The 12,259-nt window shown below is 49.4% G+C and overlaps 1 protein-coding gene across 1 annotated transcript in view; it reads right to left on the bottom strand.

Annotated features, from left to right (window-relative positions):
- The window catches only part of SCAMP2 (secretory carrier membrane protein 2), a 37,085-nt gene that overhangs the window by 16,597 nt on the left and 8,229 nt on the right, over nucleotides 1-12,259 (bottom strand). The window contains exons 2-5 of the mRNA XM_015420984.1: nucleotides 11,683-11,763; nucleotides 6,831-6,920; nucleotides 3,072-3,189; nucleotides 1,710-1,838 (exon numbers count right to left, since the gene is read on the bottom strand). Coding sequence (XP_015276470.1) covers nucleotides 1,710-1,838; nucleotides 3,072-3,189; nucleotides 6,831-6,920; nucleotides 11,683-11,763 — 418 coding nt within the window. The remainder of the gene's footprint in view (nucleotides 1-1,709; nucleotides 1,839-3,071; nucleotides 3,190-6,830; nucleotides 6,921-11,682; nucleotides 11,764-12,259) is intronic.

Here is a 12,259-nt window from a genome sequence, read left to right as displayed (position 1 = left end):
GCCCTTGCCCCGCGGTTTCCGGAAACTAGTACCTTGAAGGTACTAGTTTTTCACTCCGCATCGTCGGCGGGAAGCCTCGGGTTCACCACGGGAGCTCTACGCTTCCCAGATGTGGCGGTGTGATCGCGCCCGGAAAATCCACCTATCTTCCGTCTCTGTAGCGTGGCTAATGCTCCGTGTGACCGCAGCCAAAATTAGGCTGACAAAATTACCTGACACTCCACAAAGAGCAATATCCCGTTCCCGACAAAAAGAAACCGATAGTTGTGGTATTATAGTCTCAGGAGGATAGCCACGTTAGTCTGCACTAGAAGAGCTGGATTTGAGTCCAGGTAGCACTTTAGAGACCAACGAGATTTGTGGGAAGTCAAAAAGAGCAAGAGTCCAGGAGCACCATAAAGACGAACAACATTTGTGGCGGGGCAGGAGCTTTTGTGAGTCACGGCTCGCTTCTTCAGATACAGCTAGAATCCGCCCTTATATCCTGGAGAGTAGAGCGGTTTTGGATGCCGAATGACAATAGCAGGCGAATGACAATAGCAGGCCTGACTGAATTAGGTGTGATATGCAAAGGGGTGGTAGGCGGGTATCTAATCCAATCAGGCCTGCTATTGTCCTTCGCCTGCTATTGTCATTCGGCATCTGAAACCACTCCACTCTCCAAGGTATAAGGACAGAGGGACTCGCATTCTAGCTGTTATCCGAAGAAGTGAGCAGTGACTCACAAAAGCTCATGCCACACCACAGATTTCGTTACGGTAGAAAAGAGCAAGAGTCCAGGAGCACCTTAAAGTAAAGGTAAAGGTTCCCTTTCCTCGAAAGCCAGTCGAATCCGACTCTAGGGTTGCGGTGCTCATCTCCGTTTCAAAGCCGAGGAGCCAGCGCTGTCCGAAGACGTTTCCGTGGTCATGTGGCCAGCATGACTAAACACCGAGGCGCACGGAACGCTGTTACCTTCCCACCGAAGCGGTACCTATTTATCTACTTGCAATTTCTTGCTTTCGAACTGCTAGGTTGGCAGGAGCTGGAACTAGAGACGGGAGCTCACTCCGTCATGCGGCACACTCGGGTCTCGAACTGCTGAACTACTCACCTTCCACAGCCTGCAGTTCAGCGTCTTAACCACTTGAGCCACCACAGCTCCTTAAAGGCTAACAAAATGTCTTCGGCAATCCGAAGAAGTCAGCAGTGACTCACGAAAGCTTATACCTCGAATAAAACTTTGTTGGTCTTAGAGGTGCCGCTGGACTCAAACCTAGTTCCGCTGCTTCAGACCAACACGGCTTCCCACCTAAATCTCCCGCAAATTGTGTTAAGTCTTTAAGGTGCTGCTCTTTTCTACTGCTACAGAGAGACTAACGTGGCTACCCATCTTGCTGCGCAGGAGGAAGGGGAGGAAGGGGGAAAATAAACTAAGAGCCTCTCTCCGCTTGTGCTGTTCTCCTCCTCGGAAAAGCAAACTGCGGCTGGAAAAGAAAAGGGGTTATTTCAAAACGGGCCCGGGGATCGTCCGGGGATCAAAAGCAGGCCTGCGGATAACCTAACACAAGCGACCCAATTCTTCTTAAAGGGAGACGCTGACAACTGAACTCAGGGCCTTCTGCGTGCAACTCGGGTGGCCCTACCACCATGCTGCAGCCCTGTCCTACGCCTGCAAGAGGTCCTGACGCGAGTTCCCAAACTACCCCTCGTCGGGAGGTTTGACTCACACATCCACAGGTAATACAGCATCTTGCAGATTCGCTGGTAGTCTGCGGGGATGTCTGCAGAGAAGTCCTGGTAGAAGCAGGGCTTCACGGGACAGAGCTTCGGGAGGGGAGGCCAGTTGTTCTGTTTGGCTGTGCGGAGAGAGGAAGGAGAAAAGTCTCAAGAAAGGGTACGCTGATATTTCCTCTTCACACTGTGGCCCAGCGGGGCCAGAAACCACATGTCCCCGCCCCTCCTCCCTTATGTTTGTACAAATCTCGGTTATTGTTTAAACTGTGTGCACCGTCATTTCGGTGAGAAGTACGCGGCCCCGAACATTGGAAATGTAAGCTATAACCCGCTCCCGAGCCCAATTAAAGGTCAAAACTAACACCTTGAAAGCCCTATGTGGCTTGGGACCAGGGTGTCTGAAGGACTGTCTTACATAAGACCAGAGAAGCCAATGTTGGATCAAACCAATGGCCCATCCAGTCCAACACGGTCACACTGTGGCCAAAACCCAGGAACCATCAGGAGGCCCACCAGCAGGGCCAGAACTCCAGAAGCCCTCCCACTGTTGCCCCCTCCCAAGCACCAAGAATATAGAGCATCACTGTCCCAGACATAAGAACATAAGAGAAGTCATGTTGGATCAAGCCAATGGCCCATCCAGTGTCAATACTCTGTGTCACACAGTGACCAAAGCCGAGGTGCCCTCAGAAGATCTAGAAAACTAGTAAAGGGCCAAAAGTTAAAAACATCAATAGGTAAAGACAAAAGTATGTATGTTTATTTCAAAAACATATAAAAACCTTGTAGGGGCCCAAATAAAGCCTCATATAATAATCAAAGTGACAAATGCACAAAAAGAACCATATATGACCTGAAGTGTTTCAGCCCACAAGAGCCTTCTTCAGAGGTCAAATAATACAGAATACAACACGCAACAAAGCCCCTGTTAAACTTGTAAGGCACTAACAAGTAATATAGAACCAAAAATGGAATGTTCCAATCTGGAGTTGAATGACACACACACACACACAAAAATCATTTGTGGGCCACAAAGGCATCTGGCCTTGTGTCAGAAGCAATTACATATATCGGAGATAGTAATGTTGCCAATATGTACCCTCCAGTTTAGGTCGTAAGAGTACAAGTAAATTCGCCTTAGCAGGGGCAACGTAACATCAGTATGACACAATAGCCCTGATAAGGTGATTTTACTTGTATTCTTAGTTTGGTGAATCACTGTGGGCAAACCGGTCACCATCCGGAAGGACTTCCCCGGCAGGTCAGATCGCAAACGATCGCTGCTACCCCTTGCTCCTAACGTGAGACACAACGAAGTTGGCCTGGGCCTTGTGACAACGATGGATGCTACTCACGGTCGAAGCCCGCCGCGCTGTTCTGCAGTTCACGTTCCTTTCTTTCCAACTCTGCGGCCTTCCTTTCTAGCTCCTCCTGCTGTTGAAGAAGGCCGGCCTGTGCCGCTGAGGCCACAGCCTATGTGGGTGGGTGGGGGAAGAAACAATAAATCAAAGAGGGCAGAGAAAAGGGTGTTTCTCTAAGATGAAAAGGGAAATCTAGGGTTTGGAGTGGTGGCCTCGAGAAGAAAGAGAACAGTCCTTAAAGGAATGAATGACCACCAAAAGCACAACCTAGATGTCCTTCCACATTCCAACAGTTCATGAGACCATATAAACAGGTTTTTCAGTCGCTCCTATAAATCGTGAGGTCCAGAAACTTGTGTTTTTCAGGCCCAAGATCTCTGGATCCTACGATAGCTATCAGGAGATTCCTTTAGGGCTCCACTTTATGACTCACTGCAAAACTATGGCCACGTTGAGGAGGAGGAGGAGGAGGAGGAGGAGGAGATTATTGGATTTATAACCCACACTTTACAATCTCCTTTCTCTTCCCCTCCCCACACCCTGGGAGGTGGGTGGGGCTGAGAGAGCTCTTTCCAGAACTGCTCTTGAGAGAACAGCTCCGAGAGAACTTGTGACTGACCCAAGGCCACACCAGCAGCTGCACATGGAGGAGTGGGGAATCAAACCTGGTTCTCCCAGAACTGACTGTACACCAGGAATGAACGCTTCAGAGCAGGGGTCGCCAACATTTCTGAGCCTGTGGCCGCCTTGACGATTCTGACACAGTGCGGCAGGTGCAGCCAACAAAACGGCTGCCCCGGCTTACCCTCGGTCACACAGCGAAGACCGTAATGCAGCGATGGCAGCTGCCGCCCAAGCAACGTTTAAAAAAAAGTATGCACAGCGCATCAAATGTCAAGGGGTCAATGGCAACGCATGAAGGAAAACTGTCCTCTCATTTGCCCCTGGCACAGGGATTTGGATGTACAGTGCCTTAAAGCATGGAGGCTTGACTTATATGGATCCTCGGCCTTTAAATGTGGAGGCTTTCACTGCTCACAGCTATGAGCTGCCGGATCAATTGACTGGTAAGACTGAGGCTGCTCCATTCTCCCATTCCCAAGGTACAAAGATGCAATGAATGAAATATGAACCTTGCTGCAATGTTAACCTTGGTCACCCACTCGATTCCTATAACCCCACGGAAGGGAAGTAAAATATCTATCGTGAATGCCTTCGTGTTTGAAGAGGAGCTTCATGACCTACTCCAGGGGTCCCCCAACAATGCTCCCTCTAAGCTGTGGAGAATCTTGTGGACAGAAATCCTACTTTGCGAGCGACTGGTATTAAAACTGTGAACGAGCGATTTGGCTACTGCATAAATTAGTTCGCTCTGGAGCCCTCCTTCCTGAGCTGAGGCAAAAAATGTGTGAGCCGGAGGCTAAAAAAATCTGAGCTAGCTCGCACTCACTCAGCTTAGAGGGAACACTGCCCCCCCCCAACCTTTTTGAGCCTTGTTGGCGCGGTGGGCGCAGCCAACAAAACGGCCTCCCCAGGAGGCAGAACCAGCCACAAGACGGCTGCCCCGGCTTACCTACAATAATCCAGTGAAGATCCTTGTGCTGCGGTGGCGGCCGCTGCCAACGCAATGTTTTTAAAAACCTGCAGTCAATCAAATCTCCAGAGGCCAATCAGAAGCCTTGCTGGGCAAAAGCCCCACCTGGCCCCGCCCACATTCTAAAAACGCTTGGTGAGTGCCAGGAAACGGTGGGGTGTCATGGTGCCCACGGCAAACCCATAGCCAGGAATTTTTTCAGGGGGGGGGAAGGTGCTAATTAAATTACATTTAAGATCCAGGAGGGAGAGGGAGTGGAGAGAAGGAAAGGTGTAGCAGCTCCTTACCCCGCCCGGCTTTGGCCGGCGCGGCAAGCTCTTCCTCCCCCCCACTGCGCCTGCATGAACCCTTTCCAGCTCGCCACCAGTAGGGGCGAGGAGAAGCGTGAAAGGCAGGGCGAGGCAGGGCCTCGGTGTGGAGCTCCACCCTCAGGATGCTGGGCTGCTCTGGAGGAAGAAGGGAGACCCTCTCCCCCAAGCCGATCCGAGCGGGTGGCCCTTTGAAAGGAAAGCGGGGGAAATGCCCTGAAGAAGCACACAAGAGGCTGTGTGCTCTCCCCCTGCTGCCAGAAAAGAGCTTTTGCAGAAAGGGGGAGGGGAAAAGACATGCTTTTTTGCAGCTTCCCCGGCTGGACGAGACAGAAAGAAGGGTACTTAAAGGGGAAGGTTGAAGAAGAGGAGGAGATTGGATTTATACCCCGCCCTTCACTACCCAAAGGTGTCTCAGAGCGGCTTACAATCTCCTTTCCCTTCCCCTCCCCACAACAGACACCCTTTGAGGTAGGTGGGGCTGAGAGAGCTCTGACAGAAACTGCTCTTTTTCCAGAACAGCTCTTATCAGAGCTACGGCTGGCCCAAGGTCATCCAGCCAGGTGCAAGTGGAGGAGTGGGGAATCGACCCGGTTCTCCCAGATTAGAGTCCGCGCACTTAACCACTACACCAAACTGGCTTACACCCAAACATAGGCTGGGGTGGGGCACTGAAGGTTTGATAAAGGGTGCGCCCCCTGCTGGCTACAGGCTTGGCCCATGGGCACCACGTTGGGGACCCCTCCTTTAGAGCTTCCAATATGGGAACTTCCCCCCTCCCACTCCTATTTGGTCAGGAGGCACAGAAGTCTGCTTCATGGCTGTTACAAAATGGGGGGGACACCCATTACCTTCTTGCTAGTTTTCCTACCCTTTCGCTACCCTTTGTACCTGGCGCTTATTCCAAGAGCTGGCGTCTTCTCCTAGCAACCTCTGCCTCTCTGAACCTTCTGAACTTGCTGAGATGAACTTAGGAGTCAGGTACTTGCTGGCCTGTTTAAGCAGCAACTGCAACACACAACTGCACTTTGTCTAGGCTCACGGGACAGGGAGTTGTCCGGTCGCTTGGCGAAAGTGAGTGACTCACATTGTTAACAGGTCAAGGGAGTGACACACACACACAGGAGGAGGTAAGGAAGGTTTACGGGTTTTTTTAAATAAAGCATTTGAACTTCCCCCCTTTAACGTTTATCGAAAAGCAATTTTCGTCATTAAGGAAGTTGAAAGAGAAGTGCCAGCACTAGAATGTCAACAAGTAGTCGTCTCACGAGGAGGAAGTGAAAGGTCAAATCGGAAACGGGAGATCCTTAGACCCGGGCTGAGCTCCGTGCTATTGGCAGGGCAGCTGCAAAGGTGTGAGGCTGGTCAAATACGGGGAAAGGAGCGGGGAGACCAGGCAATAGGGAAGCTGAGACACAGGAGGCATGGGTCACAACAGGCAATGGACTGAGGGAAGTGTGAGTGCGGGATGCAGAAGTTCGGAAGAGGTCTAGCAACAGGAGGGACAATGCTGTGTTGGGGGAATGAACAGATAAGCCAGAGCATACAGGCTGTGAGAACATGGCCCATACAGAGGGGTGGTGTATGGAGGCTGAACGTCCCAGGTAGATTTCAGATAACCAGATTGCTGATCTCAGGTGTGGTGTTTGTAAAGCTTCCCTTCCTTGCGTCTTTGCACGTGAGCCCTAAAGCTGGAGGAAGAGGCCAAAATGCTTTCCCCAGCAACTGGGAAAGGGAACAGCCCCGGAGCCCAACGCTAAGCATGACTAGCAGCGATGCTGCTGACTCTGGAAGCAAGCAAGAGACTTCTCTCTCTAGAGATGCAGTTGAGCCGTAGGAGGGGAGCGATACCTGGGGAGTGGGTTCCACGGACGGTTGCAGCACGGCCGGTTGCGAAGGCCCCGTGGGCTGCATCGCCGGGGTAGTCTGAGCCACATTCGTCTATGAGAGAGGGAGGGAGGGAAAAGGTCAGAAGAGGACGATGACTTCCCAGTCCTGAATTTTTTTAGAGTCGGAAGAATTCATTTCCCCTCAATGGAAAAACTACATCAAATGGATTTGATTACCAATCTAGATCTATTCAACCACCACTGCTGTACTTACGCTATTAGCACAATTAATTCATCAATTATCTTTTCCTTATGCTCTGCCTGAATTGGTTATAACATTTAAGTGTCACCTCAGTATTGTTCCAAAAGTTGCAACTTTAAGTATCACCTTGATAGAAAGATTAAGTTGATTAAGTTTATTTATACTGCACTAATTTCTAACTCTACCAGTTTGCATTGTATGTTACATTTTGGGATATCAAACTTTTATATATTGTATAAACGTTATGTTTATACAATAATGGCGGAAAACATTTAATGGCGGAAAACAAAATCTCCCCCATCTCACATTGTTATTACTATTCTTGTAATTGTTATTAATGCCTGCTCACCAATTATTTCAATAAAAATTGTCAATTTTAAAAAAAGAAGAGGACGATGACAGCGTCCATGTGCCTCTTGGTTCTGCGACTGTGACCACATCACCCAGCAGGTCTCCCGAGTAAAGGACAGACCCAAAGCCATCCTAACAAAGACCCTTATTGACACACACCACATGAACACAGGAAGCTGCCTTCTAGTGACTCAGAGCCTTAAGAACTTAACAGAAGCCATGTTAGATCAGACCAATGGCCCATCCAATCTTACACTCTGGGTCACACAGTGGCCCAAAACCCAGGTGCCATCAGAAGGTCCACCAGTGGGGCCAGAACTCCAGGAGCCCTCCCACTGTGCCTCCCAAGCACCAAGAATACAGAATATCACTGCCTCAGACAGAGTGTTTTATCTAAACGTAAAGGTTTCCCTTGCTTGAAAGCCAGTCGAATCTGACTCTAGGGGGTGGTCTCATCTCAGTTTCCAAGCTGAAGAGCCAGCGCTGTCTGGAGACGTCTCCGTGGTCACGTGACCGGCATGACCAAACGCCGAGGCGCACAGAACGCTGTTACGTTCCCTCTGAAGTAGTTCCTATTTATCTAATTGCAATTTCTTGCTTTCAAACTGCTAGGTTGGTAGGAGCTGGGGCCAGAGATGGGAGCTCACTCCGTCACGCGGCACTAAGGTCTCGGACTGCTGAGCTACCGACCTTCCGGTCTGCAGCTCAGTGTCTTAACCACTGAGCCAACGTGGCCATCTATACCTTGTTACTAATAGCCACTGATAGACCTCTGCTCCATATATTTATCCCTCTTAGCGCTGTCTATGCTTGTAAATCCTCTCTTGAAGCTGTCTACGCTTGGTTCATCAAAGAAGAGATTGGATTTATACCCCGCCCTTCACAACCCAAAGGTGTCTCAGAGCGGCTTACAAACTCCTCTCCCTCCCCCTCCCCACAACAGACACCCTGTGAGGCTAGTGGGGCTGACAGAGCTCTGATAGAAACGGCTCTTTTTTTCAAGAACAGCTCTTATCAGAACTATGGCTTGCCCAAGGTCATCCAGCCAGGTGCAAGTGGAGAAGTGGGGAATCAAACCCGGTTCTCCCAGATTACAGTTCGTGCACTTAACCACCACACCAAACTGGCTCTCAAGGTCAGTACTGGCTACTCAGGCTAGCAGCAGCTCTCAAAGGTCCCAGGCAGAGGTCCTTCCCATCACCTACTGCTTGGTCCTTTTAACCGGAGATGCCAGGGATTGAACCTGGGACCTTCTGTTTGCCAAGCAGATGCTCTAGCACTGAGCCATGGTCACTCCCCAGTTGCAGAGTCTGGTCAGGGGCCAACATACCTGAGGGACCGCCATATGTACCCCGGCGGGCACTGCGTTCAGGGTCACAACATTGATTGACCCCCCCTAGGCCCTGAAGACGCCAAATTGGCAACAACTAGGGCCAGGGCGTTCTCGGTGGTGGCTCCATACTGGTGGAATCAGCTCCCAGAAGAGATCAGGGCTCTGCGGGACCTGCTACAGTTCCGCACGGCCTGCAAGACGGAGCTCTTCCACCAGGCCTTCGATTAGGGAGCCGCCACCATCACCATTATCTACATCACTATTAAAGAGATGCCCGACTCCACCATTACAGCCTGCGCCAGTCGTATATACACGGCAAAGATTGAAAACCGAAGAATAAAGTAACCGTTGCCGTCGTCCCTAATATATTCATTACAATTAGCTAGCACCAATGCTCCCTCTAAGCTGTGGAGTCTTGTGAGCAAAAAATCTACTTTGTGAGCTCCCGGCATTAAAGCTGTGAGCGAGCGATTTGGCTACTGCATAAATTAGTTTGCTCTGGAGCCGTCCCTTCCTGAGCGAAGGCAAAAACGTGTGAGCCGGAGGCTAAAAAACTGTGAGCTAGCTCGCACTCACTCAGCTTAGAGGGAACACTGGCCTAGCACCTTATGTTTTAAACTGTTTTTAGACGGTTTTATCTGTGTTATAATTGTTTATGTTATTCTTGTAAGCCGCTCTGAGCCTGCCTTGGTGGGGAGGGCGGGGTATAAGTCAAACAAATAAAACAGAATAAATAAAAATAAATAAAGCTCGTCCCATGCTGGAATTAAAGACGAATCAGTTTTGAAAACACAAACACACACAAACCACATGGGGAACATCAGCCCTGTCAGAGGACTGCATTAAGAGTGGTGGAAGGGGTGACGGCTACAAGCATGGACGGCTTCAAAACGGAATTAGATAAGCATCTGGAGCAGAGGTCCATCAGTGGCTATTAGCCACAAGGTATAGATAGGGGCTCTGGGGCAAGGGATGCTCTGTCTTCTTGGTGCTTGGGGGGGGGGCAACAGTGGGAGGGCTTCTAATGTCCTGGCCCCACTGGTGGACCTCCTGATGGCACCTGGTATTTTTGGCCACTGTGTGACAGAGTGTTGGACTGGATGGGCCTTTGGCCTGATCCGACATTGGCGTCTCTTATGTTCTTATGTTCTTAAGAGGCTTTGGAACCTGTGTAGGTTTATGAACAGCCCGCGTGGTAGAGTGGTTGGATCACTGGACAAGGATATGGGAAAGCCAAACCCCGTTCTGCTATGATACAATCTGGCTGACCGTAGGCCAATCGCTCTCCCATCCTGACCTACCTTATAAGACTGTTGTGGGCATAAAATGCGAGGGGGGAGACCCACGTACACCACCCTGAGCTCCCTGGGGAAACGTGCATGCGCATAACGTGCCATCAAGTTGCAGCTGACTCATGGCAACCCTGCATGGGGGTTTTCGAGGCAAGGGACTTTCAGAGGTGGCTTGCCACTTGCCTGCCTCTGCGTAGCAACCCTGGGCTTCCTTGGTGGCCTCCCATCCGAGGAGTAGCCAGGGTCAGGCAAGATGAAGAGGTCTCAGACAAGATCAAAATGTATTTATCTCATATCTTCCCGCCCTGCCCTTCTTCCAAGGAACTCAGAATGACACACAAGACTCTCCTTTTTTCATCTTCACAACAAACCCTGTCGGGCTCAGAAAGTGACTAGACCAAGATCGTCCATGTGACAGAACTCAGTTGGAGTCCAGTGGCACCTTTAAGACCAACACAGTTTAATAAGCTTTCGTGTGCATCTGAAGAAGGGTGCATGCACATGAAAGCTAATACCCGGAATTAAACTTTGTTGGTCTTGAAGGTGCCACTAGAGATGTGAAGGCCCGGGAAAAAAACGGAAAAATTCGGGGGGAAACCGGGTTTTTTCTGTTTTTTCCCTGAAGCCTTTTTTGTTTTTTTCCGAAAAATTGGAAAAAAAGACAAAAAGAAAAGAAAAAAATTGATTATGGAACGTTTTATTTTAACAGGATGAATAAAATATTTTATGACAAGGTGTTCAAATATTTTCCAAATCATTTCTAAAAAATACGTATTGATCTAATTTCTGTGTACTGGGGACAAGCAAGTCCTAGGTTACAAACTGAACTCTCCAATGCAAGAACAAGATGCATTTCTTCCTTTAGGAGGTGCTATTGTCAGAAGAAAATAAAAAGGTTTCAGTTTTGTGTTTGCGTGTGGGTGGGTATTCTGTTTGTAATAATTGTTTGGATACACTATATTTTTAATATGCTAGTTGTGATAATTTCATGCCAAGTAAAAATGTCCATAGTTATATTTTATGTTCCTAAAGTAACAGAATGACTTTCAATCTAGAAAAGACAAAAGAAATGCTAATGTAGCATTTTTTTTCAATTTTTCCGAAAATTTCCGTTTTTTCCGGAAAAAACCTGGGGGGAAAAACGGGTTTTTGTTCCGAGCTTCAAAATTTCCAGAAATTTTACATCTCTAGGTGCCACTGGACTCAAACTTTGTTCTGTTGCTTCAGACCAACAGGGCTACCCCACCTGAATCTGTAGTCCAAGTAAGGTTTGGGGGAAATGGGAATCCGAACCGGGGATTCCCAGGTAACTCAACAGTCAGTTGTCTGGATAAGCTCATAAGCTCAAGAATTCTCTTTCCAACCATTTGGGTGCCTATTCTTCACCCTCCCCGCCCGTCCCAACCATGCAATGCCCTTCACCATCTCATGGGCGCAACAGTAAGGGGCTGAAAGCTCCCACCCCCTTTACCGGTCTACCCTTGAATAGTTGAAACAATGCTGTTTTTCAAGAACAGTGATGTTTAACGCCAGAGGCTTTCCTCCTCTGGACAGGTCAACACTGCAGTGTCCTGCCATTCTGAGCAGACCCTTCCGGGGCAGCTGCCCCGGGAACCCGATCCGAGGCTGCACTTACCAGCCGAGAGCTCTCGGTGAAGGGGTTGAATTCATCCAGGCCTCCCTGGTTCGCGTTCGTCAACTGGGTGACTGAAGGATCCTGAAAGAGAAGGGTGGATGGGTGGATACCAAGATGATTTAATGCAGACACCTTCTAAGAAGAATCTCAAAACTGGGTGTGCACGCAGGTAGGCCGAGGACAGAAAGCCATATTTCTTTTCTCTGGACAGGGACGCTGCCCAGTGCCGCCTCGAATACCGTAGACCAGTGTTCCCTCTGAGCCGAGTCAGTGTGAGCTAGCTCACAGTTTTTTAGCCTCCGGCTCACACATTTTTGTCTTAGCTCAGGAAGGATGGCTCCAGAGCAAACTAATTTATGCAGTAGCCAAATTGCTTGCTCACAACTTTAATGCCAGTAGCTCACAAAGAAGAATTTTTGCTCACAAGACTCCACAGCTTAGAGGGAGCATTGCCGTAGACCAATGCTCCCTCTAAGCTGTGGAGTCTTGTGAGCAAAAATCAGACTTGGTCAGCTACTGGCATTAAAGTTGTGAGCGAGCCATTTGGCTACTACATAAATGAGTTTGCTCTACAGCC

The sequence above is a fragment of the Gekko japonicus genome, unplaced genomic scaffold, assembly GCF_001447785.1.
Source record: "Gekko japonicus isolate JY-2015 unplaced genomic scaffold, Gekko_japonicus_V1.1 scaffold3375, whole genome shotgun sequence".
Lineage (NCBI taxonomy): Eukaryota > Metazoa > Chordata > Lepidosauria > Squamata > Gekkonidae > Gekko > Gekko japonicus.
This window is presented reverse-complemented; position numbering and strand designations above follow the sequence as displayed.